Raw genomic sequence first — 18,997 nt, 5'->3', positions numbered from 1 at the left:
TCTTTTATTGTTGTTTCAATACCCCAAACAGATCATATAAACTTGCACAAACATATTATTTTCTTTTCATACAGTTCGGTCTTAAGCACAATAATAAGAATAACCGACCTTTTAGAAAATATTTAAAATGATCTAATACAAAAGATGACGCTACTTGTCTTAACAGATGTGCACATATTAAAATATGTAATGTCTACGTTTATATATCTTAGGTGTCACGTACCTGATATAAGAATGTTTCTTTAAAAGTATTTTAAAATTTATATTTAAAACATTGCAAAATACTTTGGAGATGAAAAATGTCCACATTTATTTTTAAGTTCGACAGGACCTGGCCACATATGCAGCATAAATAAGCGTGACGTCAGAAATGCGCGACACATCTTTGTCAGTGAACAAAATGGCGTCTTACTGTCTCACTGTCAGCCGGCTTCAGGTACGTGGGATGGTTATATTCAAAAAATTATTATATTTTCTTTTTGTATGTATGTAGCTACAATGCTAAACATCTATATGTCAATTGAAACCTAAACATTTATCAGAGTTGAACTGTTAGTGTGTGTTATTGCAGCAAGATGTGTTTCTTGAAGTGTGCCTCTTCACGCTTTTCTGTTCTGCTGGGTCAGAGCGTCCTGAAGAGGCATTGCCATGGCAATTTGCTTCTGTGGGCGGCTGGGTGAAACTTTTCTGGGCATACCTACTATTTTGAATTGACAGAAGGACTATGTAGTTGTACTGTTACAGAAAAAAACTGTTACGTAACGCATGGGTCGAACCGCAAGGTGATAGCAAGGTTATACGACGTCGGCCGGACTTCTACGCCCTGATTGCCCACTTAGAGCCAGGTGACAGTAGGATCAATGCAAGGGCACCAAGAGAGCGCAAAGATGTGATTTCCAAGTAATTCTAATTTTTGCAACAGTTTAGTTAAGAGCTGTTAAGACGTCGTTTTTGGCACATTGCCATAAGTCTTAACGGGAATCTTTATTGCATGTAAACTCGATCGGTGCATTTCTTTTTCGATCTTTAAATATTACTGTATGTATGTATGTATTTTCATGTACTGGATGCTGCAATACTGTGTGTGGATGTTTTGACAGTAAAGCCAATTGATTTGAAAACCCATCCGTCTAAACTTCTAGAACCAGGAGCAAAAAATTTAAAACCGAGTTTACTTTCTCGTATAGGAAGTACAGGGAATCTATTGTAATCGTCCAAAGATTCGCTATCGAGAGTTTGAAGAATCTTGACGTTTTACACCTCCTTGACTTTCTCGTGCGCGAAATAGAGGGAAAGTATTGGAATCGTCTGAGCATTTCATTCCAAAATTTTAATGAATCTCGACGATTTAGTGCTCCTCGAGTCCGAAAACACCATTTTTGGAATTCTGTCTGTGTGCCTGTGTGTAAACACGATAACCTGAGTACGCTTTTACTTGGGTCAACCAAATTTTGCATGCAAGTATTAGGTACAAAACGTTGATTTCTATGAATTTTTCGGCTATTTCCGTTATCCGGAAGTGGTATTTTATATAATGTACTTTATGGAAATGTTCTAGGTCATATGCAGTGGTGTGGAGCATTCATTTTAAAAGTAATTGTTTTACATTGTTGTTGTTTTTTTTTTTTTTAAAAAGTAACGTTATGTAATTACTATGAATTGTAATGCGTTACAAACACTGCATTGCTTTTTCTCCTTTTTGTATGAAAAACTGCACGTTTCACCGGCCAATATTCGTTATTAAATCCTAAACCTATATATATGTACCTTTATGAATCTGTCCAGAACAGCGGCAAAATTTGATCAAATAATTTGTCATCTTCTAAGGCGCTAAATCCAGATCGGGGTGGGTTGGTCAGTCAGTACGTACATATTTTCCATTCAGCGTATTTAAACTCATGACTGCAGGAAAAAACAATTTAGGGGAGGTGGTCAGTGCTTTCTAATCTCTCCCACTTTTAGAGCTCTGGTGCTAAATTCAACATTTGGGCTGAAAACGATTTGCACTCTTTGCCTCTGCTTTTTTTTTCTGTCCTTTGAAGGACTAGGCAGGGCTGAGGCCGTTAGGTTAAAAAAAAAAAAATGCATCTAAGGTAATAACTTTGTTGGGGAGGTCAGTGGTGTCACCTTACCGCTGCAGACTGTGGTTTGAATCTTGATCCAGTCAGTGTTAGCGCAGAATGTGCACCTTAATGGCAGTAGGCCTGAGGTCCTCATCTCCTGTCCTGGAGGGCCACAGTGGCTGCAGATTTTCATTCTAACCCTTTTCTTAATTAGTGACCTGTTTTTGCTGCTAATTAACTTCTTTTGAATTAATTTTATTTGATGTGATCTTGAAGACTCCAACCCCTCAATTGTTTCTTTTTCCTTAATTAGCAGTCAAACAATAATGAGATACAAAATGAACCAAAACATGACCAGCAAACTGTAACCATCATACAATATCTGAAAATAAAGAAAGATGAAGGTCTCAGGAATGTTGATCTGCTCAGATCCCCAAAACATTTTAACGGTGCTCTTAGAAAAGAGAAAATCCACAATTTCGTAAATGTCTGCTATTGCACAATGAGAGCAGCAAGAAGCCATGGAATTAAAGAACAAGTTTAAATAACAACATGATTCTGCACCTAATTTAGCGACTGGTTGGAGTTTGAGGCCCTGACTTAGTTGGTCTTCTGTTGGCTCACTCACTTCATGTTTCATTTCTGTTTGGGTGCCCTTTAAGGAAAGAAATGAAGCAAGTCACAGGAACAATGAAGAAATTCAGGGGAGAACATTTTTAAAAAAGAAAAAACCAAGTCAATTAAAATGAAAGGAAAAGGAGCTAATTAGCAGCAAAAACAGGTCAACATTTAAGAAAAGGGTTAGAATGAAAACCAGCGGGCACTGCAGCCCTCCAGGATGGAGTTAGAGACCACTGCAGGGAGAGGAGGAGTGCCGCCCCATCTGAAAGACATGTATGAGTGATAATTTTAAATGGTGGCTCTAAATTGCCTGAGCATTCCCGGCCATTGCCCAATGTCCCATCCACAGCTAGGTCATGTTTGTCTGTCAGATCTGGCAGAGTAAACACCAGCTCCCTGCCATCTCTTAGTGCAATAAGAAGGTTAATAAATTAATGGGTAACAAGTTAAGGTGCCAAGATGGTGCATTTTGGTGGCAGCCTGGCACAGACTTTCATTTAAAGTAAAAGCCATTTATCCAGTAAAGAAGACAGAGTTGAAGTGCATTGCAGATGGGCCAACATTAATGCATCCATGGCACTGATGTATGTGAAAAGCCCAGCATGGCTGCTGTTCTGAAGACATGCACACCATTTTCAAAGTCACTTAATTGCTTTATAGACATTGATTACATCTTGCCTGAAGAAGGGGCCTGAGTTGCCTCGAAAGCTTGCATACTGTAATCTTTTTAGTTCACCAATAAAAGGTGTCATTTTGCTTGGCTTTTCTCTACATTCATAATGGCTAACACGGTACAACAACCTAGTACTAGCAAATAAGCAAAAAGTCTTTCCCTAAATAACCCCCCAAGTCCATCTTTGTCTCCGGTTAAAGCAAGGGAACAAACCACGTCTACATCATAGGGCCCATTCTCACCTAAGCATCTTTGCAGTGCCAGACCAGGATGTTCCTTAACTGCTTATAACGTTATTTGCCATTATTTTCAATGACATTATTCACACCTAACCGTTTTAACAGCAAGTGACTTGGCAGACTCTCCTGCATGCAGCAGTTTTCAAGTTGTCCCATTGAAATTAAAGGTAATGCTCATAAAATGCTGCTTAACAAAGGCAGCTCATCAAAACTAGGTTGGAAGCTGCCAGTATCATTGAGCACCGTGGTGCATTGGTTGCCTGGTAACAGGTATTTATATTTGATTTTTGATATACTTATTGTTGGATGTGGTTAAGTACACACATGGGCAACAAGAACTGAACAGAACGTTACAGGTATGCATTTAGTTTTAAATCAAGTTTAAATAAGATAGGCACAGTTGTGTTGATAAAGGCACAGTGGTAGTGTATGTTCTGGACTGATTGGCACAGCGAGTATGCTTCACTGCAGATGACTACCTGTTTTAACACCAAATATTAGAAACGGCTCAGTAAATAGTTTTCAATGAAGAAAATACATTTAGTCCTTCATTTGCTGTAAAGTAACACCTCCCAAGTCCCAATATGCTGAATCTTTTAAAAGAGGTCAGGGAGGCTTGTGTTTAATGACTTTGTACCATAATTCAGGAGAGGTTTATCTGTTTGAAATTTCAGCACAGACAAAGCGATCGACATCATCAGCAGTTAATTTTTTTTTTCCAAAGTAACCAATAAATGCATGTGAGGTAAACTCCATTTTTGAAATTCTCTTGACTTAAACTTCAAAGCCTTACAATATTTACATACTTCTGACATATCAACAATGTCCATATATTCGATCTCTATCCGCCTTTTCGTTGTATCGCCGAGTAATAATTTCTCTTTTTTTTGCGCTAATGCGAAGTTTACTTTGTTTTGAGGCTGTCATATTTTTTTTTTTTTTCTGCTTTTTTATTCTGTATCTTGCTCTACATGGGTTTCGTGCCTGCATTTTTTTTTTTTTTTTTGAGTCTTTTGAATTCCAGTTTTCCTTATCTCTAACCTGCTCTGCATGTGTTTGGCCCCCTTGTTTTTTTAACCTCTCTTTGCTTTGTTTTCTACTTTTGTCTTTTATTTTTGACCTCGCTTTGTCCTGCTTTTGTTTCAATGACACCTGGTCTGTGGTGATTACTTGCCCTTTTTCGAGTAATAATTTCCGTTTGTTTGCGCTTACTTTATTTTTTTTTTATACTTTCTAAATTTTTCTACTTTCATATTAACTTTTTCCACATGTATCGCGGCAACGTTTTTTTTTTTTTTTTTTTTTTTGAGCCTTTCGAATTCCACTGCTTTCATAATCTCTAACCTGCTCTGCATGTGTATAGCGCCAACATGCGGATTGGACGTGCTTTTTTTTTTTTTTCCCCAATTCCACTTCTTCCGGGCTAAGGTGCCTGCCTAAGGTAAAGTCATCCCTGATGGAGGATCGCAGGAATCGTGGGAAAGAGGGGTCCTTTCATTGGATTGGCTGACCCAGTGCTGTTTCAGCTGTGGAATGGCCAAATGGGGGAGGCCGCTTGATGGCCGAGGTCTCCAGGACTCTAAACAAATCCAAATCATATTGTGTAATATATACTGTACTACTGTTAAATTCTGCAATGTTCTTCTAAAATTATTTGTATACTGTATCGAGGATTTGTTCTGTTCTGTGTATTGTATTGTATTGTCACCCTTCTTTTTGACACCCACTGTACGCCCAAACTACCTGGAAAGGGGTCTCTCTTTGAACTGCCTTTCCCAAGGTTTTTTCCATTTTTTCCCCTACTGGGGTTTTTTTGGGAGAGCTTTTTCTTGTCTTATTAGAGAGTTAAGGCTGGGGGGCTGTCAAGAGGCAGAGCCTGTTAAAGCCCATTGCGGCACTTCTTGTGCAATTTTGGGCTATACAAAAATACATTGTGTTGTATTGTATAATTAACTTTCCTTATTTTCTGAATTTGCACCTAGTTTCTGTTTCCTTTAGAGGCAAAAGCTCCCTTGTTGGAATAAGTTCTTTTAAATTGCAGCATTTTAAGTAACCGAAAATATAGAGATATGATATTAAAAGGCGATTTCCCTCCCATAGTGATTACGGCGGTACAAAAATCACATAAGAGAATTATACTTGGCTTTCTTTAATGACGGTCTACGTGGTATAACAGACGAAAGGAAGCTATAGCGGACATTACCAAGGTCGGATTTTGATATATAGAGTCTGCCATTTTCATCACTGCGTTAAAAGGATTTTCGGGATGAATGACGATATCATCCGGCCGTCAGCTTCAAAGGGTTTGGCAGTGTCCAGGCATTTTTTATACTGGTTCTTCCACATGCAGGTCCTCTCTTATCTCCAAACAAGGACAGAACAGACTCAACCCCACCTCCAAAATATACAAGAATAGCACAATGCCTACACTGCAGTTTATTCATTCTTCAAACTGCTAAAGTAATGATTTTCTAAATGCAGGCAGACTAGCCCCTGTGTGCCAAACTTAGCCTGCACATGTGAATGAATCCTTTAAGAGTGTTTTACAGAGACAGTGACATTAACCTAAAATATTATAGTAAACTGTATTATAACAGATTCTTCTTCTGTTTTTGTGTCTCCAACGCTTTTGAGTCTGTTTTCTCCGTGCTGCTTTCTTCTTCACTTAGTCACCTACGTTTCATTTATAACGCATTGTCCTTATATGCTTTATATGCGCTGAGAGCCCTGGATCTGTGTGTGCTCAAAGCCAAAACATGACTGAGTGTGTTCCTCCCCGTGCTGTTATTTGGTTGTAAGTAGGGCGTGTCTTGCAAGAATCTCATGTTCTACGTCAGGCATGTCAAACTCGCTACCATTGGTGGGCTGCTTCAACTGCCATACGTGCGTCAGCGGGCCACACTGTAACAAATACTATTATACAAAGTTACTGTAGCTTTCTTTACAATACTGAAAACTTTAAAAAATATAACACTTAAAAAGTTTAAATAAAAGCTATTTATTTCCATACACTCTCCGTACAATTAGAGTCTTAGCCTCTTAGCTAGGTCCTTACCATATATTATTATATTGTATTCATTGCTTATATAGGAGTCTTACAGTGTGAGATCTATTTCTTTTGTCCCGACACTTGGCATCTCTTGTTAGTAACCAGCTTGTCAATATCAGGCTTGAAATCTTGTGCAGCTGCAACTTTTATGAGGGATGAAAGGTGCTCGACAGTAAGTCTTGAGCGATGTGGGATTTTGGTAGCTTTCATTCATGAAAACAATTTCTCACAAAGGTAAGTGCTTCCGAACATGGACAGTACTTTTGATGCCAACTTGCGGATCTGCACATGTGAGAGTGGCAGGTAAGCATACAAACCTGGCACACCAACTTCATTGTATTTTGCCATCAGAATAGAATCTGACTGCAGTTCAATCAGTTCCATTTGGATATTCTCGGGCGCATTCTCAACGTTGTAAGAGAACACCACAAAGTCCTGTTTATGTGAACTGAAATCACGAAAACACTCACTAAATTCATTGCTCAGTAATTCAAGTTGGAAAACAAATTCTCCAAAAATCAAAATTTTACTTTACTAAGTTTACTTCAGTTTATATTGTAAAATAAGCCGATATGCAAAAAGCCACCTGACCTACACTAATTTTACAAGCTCAAAATCACAAAAATATCTTAATAAACTACTCGCCAACTTCTCGCGTCCATTTCAGATCTTCAGCTGTAGTCTGCACGGTTTGTTACAATACTAGCACAAAATTACATAAAACTAGAACAAACAAATGTGAAAATATGCGGGCTATTACTACTCATGATGGTCAGTTCTGCCCAGTGGCCAGTCTCAGCAGCCCGGCCAGTAGTGTAACCTAACAGGGCGGCCCTGGGCAGAGAGAGAATCGGTGGCCCCTTCGCCCGTCAATGTCAATATGGTATCTTATGCACGGTGGATTGCCACGTCCGTTGCGGACACTGAATAGCCGCATCGTGCTCATGACATGCTTCTATATGCGTGTCTGTAACTTGAAAACCAAGTGGCGTCCCATAATATTCTCATTATGGCAGCATATAGCTTACTGCTCCGACTCTGGCGACATTAATAAATACAGCATGCTAATTAACAAGAAACAATGTTTTTCGGCCACAATGCCGTCCGCTATATCGATATTTTCTTTTTCTGTTTTATATTCTATATATATATATATATATATATATATATATATATATTATATATATATATATATATTGCCGTGGCAGCCCTGTGCAGGTGCACAGTTTGCACATGCCTAAGGCTGCCCCTCCTGCCCGCTGCTGTAGCCTAGCACTTCAGTTGTGATGTTGTGGCTCATTAACTTTGGTCAAGGCTCGTGGCTATACTGTACTAGCAGATGATGTTTCCGGTACCGTAATGTCATGGGAAAACGCGCTTTTGTCAGAAGACAGGAGTACGAAAAGCCAATAAGTAACGCCGAAGATGCAGAATGATTCAATCACAAACAATAGTAATCGTTTTGTACAAGTTCAGTGCTAACTAGGATATGTCATGCGGGCTGCACAGATTTCATGCGGCCCGGGGGCCGTGTGTTTGACATGCCTGTTCTATGTCATCTTTAGTCTCGTGGGTCTTTTATGTGTCTTCAGTGATCATATATATCCTCTTTAATAAAACCCCTGTGTGCGTCCAGGTGTCTGTGTGTCTTATGGTGAAGTGCGCATGCGTGGGGCCACACGGCACGTGTTCAGTCTCTTCCTGTGCATTCTCTGTGCAGAGAGAGAGAGACACAGACACACGCGCGCGCACACACACACACACACACACACACACACACACACACACACACACACAGACAGGCGCATGTGAGACGGACAGACGGGCGCGCACGTGTGTGAGACACACACACAGACACAGAGGCGCGCACTTAAGAGACAGACACACACACACACACACACACACATGCATTGTTGCAATGTTACTTTTCTTGGTTGTTTATTAAATTACAGATTTTTCAAATGTTCATTTTTTCCCTGTGCTTAAAACTTATTTAAAAAAAAAAAAAAGTGTTTTCAGTGAGCGGGCTATAAGGCTATAGCGTGAACTCTTGCAGTGTTAGTTTTCTCTGTTGTTCAAGGTTTTCTTAGTGATATTCTGTGTTTTTACATTTAGTTTACTATTACACTGTACATTCTATGGTGTAATTAACTATTATTTGTGCTTAAAAACTTAAAAAAATATATATATTTACATACAGTTCATATGGTCTGGAACAGATTAATTGTATTTACATACAATCCTATGGAGGAAATTACTTCGGTTCACGACCAAATCGGATTAAAACCCGAGTTTTGGAACGAATTATGGTCGTGAGCCGAGGTTCCACTGTATTACTGTCAGAGAAAATGACAGGCATTTTACGGAAATACAAACCAGTATTACTGCGAGAGAAAATTAAAGGCACACAATACAGTGACGCATATTACAGCCACATACAAGGTCCCTTGGCATTTAAAATAGACTGTTCAAACAAATGTTTATGCACTACTGTTCTAGCGCCCGTTATTGTAACGGCTTATTATATGTCTATATATATATATATATATATATATATATATATATAAATATAAAATTACACACACACCTGCGGTGGGCTGGTGCCCTGCCCGGTGTTTGTTTCCTGCCTTGCATCCTGTGTTGGCTGGGATTGGCTCCAGCAGACCCCCGTGACCCTGTAGTTAGGATATAGCAGGTTGGATAATGGATGGATATATACATGCACCAGTATACATACGCCATGCACAAATGTTTGCTTTCTTGTGGCTGACATTTTGGTGAGAAGTGACTACAGCACTGAGATTATGCTCGTCAAATTGTAGAGTATTCAGTATACAGTCTTCATTCTGTGGCTTTATAACTATTAGGTCTTCATTTTTTTTTTTTTAAACATTCCTTATCAGCTGATAGAAAGTCATGTTTATTGTGTTTCCTTCAGTATTATCAGTGCATATTCTAGATCACTTTAGACCAATAAACTCTTTGCTTGCTTCTTTTTACCATAAAGGAGTGTGTGGGGTTTTGTTGGACAGTTGCTATGATTTCCTCAATAAATTAACACTAATGTACTTCTTGCACTTGAGCACCAACACTTAACATGGCATATTCCCATTGTAAGCCAAGAGACATGGCCACCAACTACACTAAACACAAGGCAAGTGAGGATTGCTGTACAATAATTGGGGCCTGGCACAAAGCTGGTGCATTATACTTTTTTTTTTTTTTTTTCTTCTTCTTGGCACATGCACTCTACAGCATTTAAGCCACTCCTAGCGTTTCTCGCTGCTTGCAGTTTGTGGAAGGGCTTCTGACATTTAGCCAAATAAGGGCAAAGTGGCACTTCGGCAATGTGCTCTAATGCTTTTAGCATGCAGCAAGACTTGTGCCAGTCTGTCTGCACAACAAGCCGAAACATACACAACCTGTAATAAAGCGTGCCAATGAAAGCGGTTCAGTGTCTGGAACAAGGTGGCAACCCTCTGCCTTTAGTAATGTATTGTGTTTTCCTACTGTGAGTACTTTTACATTATTTAGCATGCCCTTCTATCCAAAGTGACTTCCAAATTACAAAGATTTTTTTTTTTTTAAATAACTGGAGTGGTGGCAGGGGAATTGTCTCACTTTAGGTCAAGCTGTACTGAGGTTAACACACACTACTTTGCTATTTATAGACCACTGCCTTGACCACTCTCCTTACAGTATTTTATACTAATTTGAACTGACAACCTATAAGACAAATCTGGATGTGATATTGGGCCAGCTTAGCTGTTAGCTAAACAAACAGGCCTGTGAACTGTTCCGACTTACATACAAATTAAACTTAAGTACAAACCTACAGTCCCTATCTTGTACGTAACCCGGGGTGTGTGTGTGTGTATATATATATATATATATATATGAGTGAGAGAGAGAGAACCTGAAATGTTCACACTGACACAAGTATTCAGACCATTTGCTATGACATTTGAACATCTCTGGAGAGACTTGAGAATAGTTGTTCATCAGCATTCTACATCAAACCAGAAAGTGCTTGAGAGGACCCGAAGAGAAGAATGTCAGAAATCCTCCAAATGCAGGTTTGCAAAGCTTGTGCCAACTTACCCAGGAAGACTGCAGGCCATAATCACTGCCCAAGGTACTTAAACTAAGTAGAGTCTGAGTCCTTGTGTCAGTGTATATATATATATATTTATTTTTAAATTTATTAATAAGTTTGGAAAAAAATTCTAAAATTGTTTTTTTGAGTTTCATTCTGAGGAATTAAATGTTGCTTGATTGGGGAATAAATGCTTTTAACATATGGCTGCAACACAAAACTGTTAAAGAGATCTGAATATTAATTGCATTGACTGTACTGTTGTACTTGAAAGTTTGTGAACCCTTTAGAATTTTCTATATTTCTGCATAAATATGACATAAAACATCATCAGATTTTCACTTAAGTCCTAAAAGTAGATAAAGAGAAACCAGTTAAACAAATGAGACAAAAATATTATACTTGGTCATTTATTTAGTAAGGAAAATGATCGAATATTACATATTTGTAAGTGGCAAAAGTATGTGAACCTTTGCTTTCAGTATCTGGTGTGACCCCACTTTTGCAGCAATAACTACAACTAAATGTTTCCGGTAACTTGTGGAGAAATTTTAGCACATTCCTCTGTACAGAACAGCTTTAATTCTGGGATGTTGGTGGGTTTCCTCACATTAACTGCTCGCTTCAGGTCCTTCCACAACATTTCTATTGGATTAAGGTCAGGACTTTGACTTGGCCATTCCAAAACATTTACTTTATTCTTCTTTAACCATTCTTTGGTAGAACAACTTGTGTGCTTAGGCTCGTTGTCTTGCTGCATGACCCACCTTCTCTTGAGATTCAGTTCATGGACAGATGTCCTGATATTTTCCTTTAGAATTCTCTGATATAATTCAGAATTCATTGTTCCGTCAATGAAGGTAAGCCATCCTGGCCCAGATGCAGCAAAACGGGCCCAAACCATGATACTACCACCACCATGTTTCACGGATGAGATAAGGTTCTTATGCTGGAATGCAGTGTTTTCCTTTTTCCAAATATAACGCTTTTCATTTAAACCAAAATGTCTCATCCGTCCACAAAACATTCTTCCAATAGCCTTCTGGTTTGTCCACGTGATCTTTAGCAAACTGCAGACGAGCAGCAATGTTTCTTTTGGAGAGCAGTGGCTTTCTCCTTGCAACCCTGCCATGCACACCATTGTTGTTCAGTGTTCTCCTGATGGTGGACTCATGAGCATGAACATTAGCCAATGTGAGAGAGGCCTTCAGTTGCTTAGAAGTTACCCTGGGGTCCTTTGTGACCTCGCCGACTATTACACTTCTTGCTCTTGGAGTGATCTTTGTTGGTCGTCCACTCCTGGGGAGGGTAACAATGGTCTTGAATTTCCTCCATTTATACACAATCTGTCTGACTGTGGATTGCTGGAGTCCAAACTCTTTAGAGATGAATTTGTAACCTTTTCCAGCCTGATGAGCATCAACAACTCTTTTTGTGAGGTCCTCCGAAATGTCCTTTGTTCGTGCCATGATACACTTCCACAAACATGTGTTGTGAAGAGCAGACTTTGATAGATCCCTGTCCTTTAAATAACACACACTTGATTGCCATTGATTGAAAACACCGGACTCGAATGTCACCTTCAAACTAACTGCTAATCCTAGAGGTTCACATACTTTTGCCACTCGTAATATTCAATCATTTTCCTTAATAAATAAATGACAATGTATAATTTTGTCTCATTTGTTTTAACTGGTTTCTCTTTATCTACTTTTAGGACTTGAGTGAAAATCTGATGATGTTTTAGATCATATTTATGCAGAAATATAGAAAATTCTAAAGGGTTTCCAAACTTTCAAGCACAACTGTATATAGCACCTTTCCTATCTGTTTCTCTTCCTGACGTAGATGATTTTCCTTCTACTCCTCTCTCTGTCACATGTACCTCTATTAAATTCAGTCTCTATCTCTTTTTCTCAATATTTTGGCACTTTGTTCTTGTTCTTTCACATATTCAGTGCTTTACCTGCCTGTTGGGTTTTCAAAGCCCTATTGTTCCCTTGTTTGTTTTTATGATCTAGTTCATTATATGTGGCCCACAAATTATACAATTGTCTCTTCTTTTTGTTTTTCTCATAGCATGCCTTGGGCCTGGGTGTGCGGCGGTTGCACATCACAACCAGGCTTAGTGCTCACGGCAAAGTGGCGATGAGCCGTTTTGAGCCCAATAACTTCCTTAACTATGAGAAGCTCCAGAAAAACATCGAAATTGTCCGTAAAAGGTATAATTTAAAATTAACTACAAACAGTAGTGAGTTAGTAGCATTGATAAAATTCTTAAATGGTGCCTTAACTCCTTAAGGGAAAGGGATACCTAATCCATTATCATTTTGTGTTTACTGAAAATAATGAGCTTTTCTCACATATTTTGAGAGCGGTTGTCTGTTTTCTTGATGTATCCAGTAATTTTTATTCCCCTTGAAGCTGCTTATGTTCTGTTTTTGTGCAGGATAGGTTTTCCACAGTGGCATTACTTTAAGTAATGACAGTCAAAATATCAACAACTCTAGAAAATGTGAGGAGGAGGATTATAAAATACCATTATGGTCTACAGCCTGCTTAATCCAATTCTGGATTGAAAGTGGAATTTTAGCTTGGTAGAAATTTTGTCAATGTAGATAATGATGAAATCAGTAAACTGTAACTCTCCTTAAATAATTCTAACCCCATATGTTGTGAAATCTGCTAAACACATCGGGAGGTTCCATTTTGGAAATTAAGAGTGTCCGTGGTGAAAAGATTTAATGTGGGTTTGCGTATTGGGAGTGGATGAATCACATAACTATATATTTTCAGACTGAACCGGCCCTTAACTTTGTCCGAGAAGATTGTATATGGCCACCTTGATGACCCCGTTGGACAGGAGATTGTCCGTGGCCGTACCTACCTTCGTTTACATCCAGACCGTGTGGCCATGCAGGATGCTACTGCTCAGATGGCAATGCTGCAGTTTATTAGCAGTGGACTACCTCGTGTGGCAGTTCCAAGTACCATCCACTGCGATCACTTGATTGAGGCCCAGGTTGGTGGTGCGAAGGACTTGGAGAGAGCCAAGGTAAATTGGACCTTAAAGAGTTGATGATAGTTATAACATGATGAATTTGAAGTTGCAGAAATGTATGTACTTTTTTTGGTTGCTCCTGCAGGAGATGCATCAAGAAGTGTACAGCTTTATAGCAAGTGCTGGGGCTAAATATGGTGTGGGATTTTGGAAACCAGGGTCTGGAATCATCCACCAGGTTAGACTGATAATTGAAATGGACAGAATTTCTGTACCGTGTAATTTACTTGAATTTAGATGTGTCAATACAAGTTACTTGTGGCTTCTTTTTGTTTTTAGCATTAGTAGTGAAGGCTCTGGATTTTAAACCACAAAATTTGGCAGTTCCTGCTTCTTCATCACATTACGATTTAATCTCCCTTGGGCAATAAATATGTTAAAGAGTTGTATCCTGATCTCATAAGTCTCCTAGGATAAAGACATTAGCCAAATTTTGAATAATAGTAACCATCAAAATAATTATAATAATGCTAGATGTTTGTTCATTCCCAGAATTATAATAGAGAATTTAATAAATGGAAACCAAAAATAATCTTGGGCAGGTTGTTTTTGAGATTTTTCCTGTTGAGCACATTTTCCCATTGGTCAGTACTAGCTTATCTCAACAGTTTTATGGGCTTCTGTGCCATCTGAAGTCTTCCTCCTCCTCCTTCTTAAGTGTTTTCTAGGATGAATTTGTGAATCTTTATCCAATAGTGAAATCATTTCTATAAATAATAACCAATACTGTTAACTATCTGCTATCAAATACATGGCTTGATTATTTTGTTGATATTTGCTGTTCAACTTGTTGCACAATACATGTTTATCCTCCTTAGATCATACTTGAAAACTATGCATATCCAGGATTGCTACTGATTGGGACAGACTCTCACTCTCCTAATGGAGGAGGTCTTGGAAGTATTTGCATTGGTGTAGGTGGAGCAGATGCTGTGGACGTCATGGCAGGTATTCCCTGGGAGCTGAAGTGCCCAAAGGTGAGTGAGAGAGCATGGGGTCTTGAGTGTTCAATTCTGATGCAAGTAAATTGATGTACGGCACAGCATATATTTGTTACTTTTGGGTCGGGTTGGGGCGTGCACCCCAATGTTCATGTGTCGGGTTTGGTAGTGACTTCCTTTTGGGCTTTTCAGTCAAACAAATCTCCCTGTGTACTATAATTCACAGTCCCTTCACTGTTTCTGTAATTACCATGTATACTTGCGGATAAGTCAGGGCTTGATTTTTACCTTATTTATGGTATTTTATAATGTTGGTCGTATAAGTCGAATGCGGAAAACTCGCGCTATTGGCCCAAGAGATTATGATGTGCTAATGCCCACCTGAGAGAGTAACCACGGAGCACACTGCCTTTTCTTTCCCTCCTGTATTGTGCCTACGTGACCACACGGTAGATAATGCCTGAACCATTCCAAAGCAGTGTTTTCACTGAAGTGTGGCGTTTTTTTTAATCGCACCCTCATACACCTTTATTGTACGAGCATCCCTTATCTACGATGGAGCGTTCATTCAGTAGGAAATATGAAGCTGGTTTTAAATTAAACATCGTTGAAGTACCGAAAGAAATTGGTAACTGTGCTGCTGCAACAAAATTCAATGTGTCTGAGAAACTGGTGCGAGATTGGAGGAGACGAGAAGATTGGGGGGTTAAATGTAAGTGTTGCATTTTTGAAGTCGGAGTCTGATTTTTATGATCAATTTTTTTTTTTTGGGGTTTCAAGGCCCGACTTATACGTTAATTGCAGTTGAATCCAGGATTTCTTTCTGCCTTGTGCATAATGGCTGCCAGAACAGGCTCTGGTACTCATGACCCCAAGGTCGATTCTGTCAGTTGGAGAATGCAGAGTTAACCATGTTGAAAATGATGCTGATAGGAAGTTTCTATCCATATGTGATAGAAGACAGGAAGAGGAGTGTTTACTTCAGGTCTAGATTAATGTTAATTTTAATTTAATTTTATTTATTTATATTTTTTTAAAGCCTTTCTCATGTTAGAACTCTTTGTTGGCATGGTTATTAATAACAGTATATATCTCCAAGCTGTGCCAATGTTTAGTTCTTTTTAAGATTTAGGGTAGTTTTATCATCCAGCATAAAGTATACTCCTACAATTGTTTTGTGTATTTTTGGAACTTCTCTTCAGTGATCTTTGACAGCGTGACTTGAGGCAGGACAAGATTTTATGCAGTAACACATTTTTTGAATATTAAGAGAAATGTCAAGACAGATGTTTAGCATAAAATGGATGTATTCGGAAATAAATGAAAATTCATAAGTACCCAGGCCTAAAGGATTTGATAATTCAAGATATTTGTATAATTCAGCTTTCAAGATCTGTGTGCCATCTTCCATAATTAGGTGTTTGTGATCCTGGCAGCTTAACAAAAATTAGTTCTTGATTTCATTCTTTGTTATCCAAAGTGCAATACAATTATCTTTATGTTCCTAATCCTATGGTCCAGATGTTTTAGGGCTGGGCGATATGGCAAAAAAATCTTACCACGATAATGTTTTTCATTATCCGTCGATATCAATATATAACAATATAAATCAAATCACTATATTTGTCACTTAAACTTATGTGCCATTATTTTGTGTGTGTGTGGAATGAGCAGCAATTCTTAACATAGATTGTACTTTATTTCAATATAGAATAGCTACTGGTTGCCTACTTGCAAAGCTTTACCAAGATGCGTTGCTCACACTGCGCTTTTTTTTTTTTTTTTTTTTTAAATAACCCTTTCTGTGAAAAAGACGTGCAAACTTGTGCTCAGAATTTTTTTTAAGTCCCATTGGAAGATCAGTATTAAATTCTGATGAAACAGAGTCGTTGCAAAAAAAGTAAAAAGGACAAGTGAGTCAAAGAGGGGACACCTTCAGCCACTTCCTTGTTATAACAGCATGTCAAACAGGCTTATCAACCTTTTTCCTTAATGGAAGCAATTTGTTTCTGCACACGGTAGTGGGACAAAAACCCTTAGGGTGCATGACACATGAGGCCAAGTTTATGTGAAAGTGTGTGGGCACAGGATGGAGTACTGCAGGAGCAGGTTTAAAAAATCTGTCCACTTCAGACCTCTATTCCAAGTCTCAAAAAAAAAAAAATGCCCAAGAAATCAGTCTTGCATTTAGTATGCTCTAAAGCAGGGGTTCTCAACCCCTGGTCTGCGGCCCACTACCAGGCCGCGAGACTCACTCAGTGAAGGGCTACAGCAAAAAGGCTGCCCCCTTCAGTGAGGACACTTTTCAGAATGCTAGGTGGGCGGGCTTTGCATCGGTGCAGAGAGGGGAGAGAGAGAGAGACCAAGGTCAGAGAGTATTACAACTAAGTATTTTTATGTTTCTGACAGTTTCCCCATGTGACACAAGTCTATAGAAATCTCGTTACTATGAAGTACAATCAGCAGATACTTTCATTACAATGAAGTGCCCTTGAAATGCTTGAATGAATCGTCCACAGAGCAGTTAGTTCTGTGGTCGCAGCTCAGTTGTGCACATTTGCACAATGATCCCCAAACAAAAACATTGTATATAAAAAAAAAAAAAAGCTCTTTCTTCGTACTGTGTGTGGTGTGTTTTTTTTTTTTTTGCTGTTTTTGTTTTTTGAATTTAGGTTAGTGCATGGGTTGGTGTAGAATTGGGACTTCATGTGCTGCTGTGGTATGTTGGTGGAGGCTTGTAACTTGGTGCTTGCATGTCAAAAATAAAACATCCTTGAAAGCTAAGTTTCTGTTCAGTAATACTGATTTTTCACATACTGTACAGGTGATCGGAGTTAAGCTGACCGGTTCTCTTTCTGGCTGGACTTCCCCTAAAGATATCATTCTGAAAGTAGCTGGCATTCTGACTGTGAAGGGGGGTACAGGAGCCATTGTTGAGTACCATGGCCCTGGTGTAGACTCCATCTCCTGCACGGGTGCGTCCTACAAACTAATCCTTGGTTAATTTCCACTGTAAATACTGACACTTTGTGACGGTTTACCTAATGAGTTTAGGCTGTGGTTGACCTGACTGATTTTTGGAGCAAGCTGAAGCTTCTCTTAATTGTTTTAGGTATGGCAACAATCTGCAACATGGGAGCAGAGATAGGTGCAACTACATCCGTTTTCCCATATAACCATCGTATGAAGACCTATCTAAATAAAACTGGACGATCTGGTGAGTGCACTTTTTATGGAGTGTAAATTACATGCATGATAGAATAACTGTGTAATTTGTAATTTAACAGATCATGTATTTATGTTGATAAAACATGCAGGCTGTATTCTACATACTAATTAAAGTGCTGGTACAGGACAGACTGACATTTTTGCTATGGTTATAACGCCAGTCTTTTGCTGCTTAAGTTGCTGCTAGCATAAAAGTCTGTTTCCACGGTGGACACCTTACAAAAATGCAACATTTGCTCCTTATTCGATAAGATGATCGATTCCAGACCATGTAACATTGCAGTGATATCTTTCAGAGGCACATGCTGGGCATTGAAGTTCAAACAAATGACTAAAATTCAAAGGTCATCCAAAAGGGTGAGCTTATATGTACCCAACAAATCGGTGGCAAGCCTCTGTTCCCACCTTCAAGGACCCTTGTGTAGCCCTAGATCATTGCTTTTCCTCTATCCGCTCACTGATGAACCTGTCTGCTCAGCTGTATAGCAGAGACCCCAGTGCTTGTTGGGTGTGACTGCAGCAAAGTTGTAGCTAACCCTTCTACTCCAAAGGATAACCAGGACTGGACTGGAAAAATGGAAGACTCTCCATAAAAGGAGTTGGATGAGGGGTCCAAGTAGTTGAAGCTTTGCTAAGATAGCAAGTGCCCAAGTAGAGGAAGACTGTATATAGCAAAGCCATGTTGTTTACCTTGCTGACAGCGGTGGCTGACTGATCACCAGTCAACTCTGCAGGTGAAACTTTGCTAGAAACCGAAACTATAAAACCGCTTTCATCCTGAAGGTGTGACCAAGGCAAAGAAGGAAATGAGCATCTGAACAAAAGAAGAAAGTATGCTAAAGGTTCTTCTATGTGCCTGGAGAAATTAACAAAGCATTGCTTACACCGAACCACAAGGACACCTACTTTGATTCTAAAAACTATAAATTGTAATTTAATAGATTGGACAAAGACAGTTAATGTTTTATGGTAGTGGTGTCATTGTAACTGAAAAGTAATAACTGTGATAAATACTTTCTAGTTGCG

The 18,997-nt window shown here is 38.9% G+C and overlaps 1 protein-coding gene across 1 annotated transcript in view; it reads left to right on the top strand.

Annotated features, from left to right (window-relative positions):
• Window positions 1-342: 342 nt before the first annotated feature.
• aco2 (aconitase 2, mitochondrial) overlaps window positions 343-18,997 on the top strand; it is a 43,096-nt gene continuing 24,441 nt past the window's right edge. The window contains exons 1-7 of the mRNA XM_039765482.1: window positions 343-436; window positions 12,821-12,963; window positions 13,538-13,796; window positions 13,888-13,980; window positions 14,621-14,779; window positions 17,568-17,718; window positions 17,856-17,960. Coding sequence (XP_039621416.1) covers window positions 371-436; window positions 12,821-12,963; window positions 13,538-13,796; window positions 13,888-13,980; window positions 14,621-14,779; window positions 17,568-17,718; window positions 17,856-17,960 — 976 coding nt within the window. The 5' untranslated portion in view covers window positions 343-370. The remainder of the gene's footprint in view (window positions 437-12,820; window positions 12,964-13,537; window positions 13,797-13,887; window positions 13,981-14,620; window positions 14,780-17,567; window positions 17,719-17,855; window positions 17,961-18,997) is intronic.

Source organism: Polypterus senegalus, chromosome 10 (genome assembly GCF_016835505.1).
Source record: "Polypterus senegalus isolate Bchr_013 chromosome 10, ASM1683550v1, whole genome shotgun sequence".
NCBI lineage: Eukaryota > Metazoa > Chordata > Cladistia > Polypteriformes > Polypteridae > Polypterus > Polypterus senegalus.
This window is presented reverse-complemented; position numbering and strand designations above follow the sequence as displayed.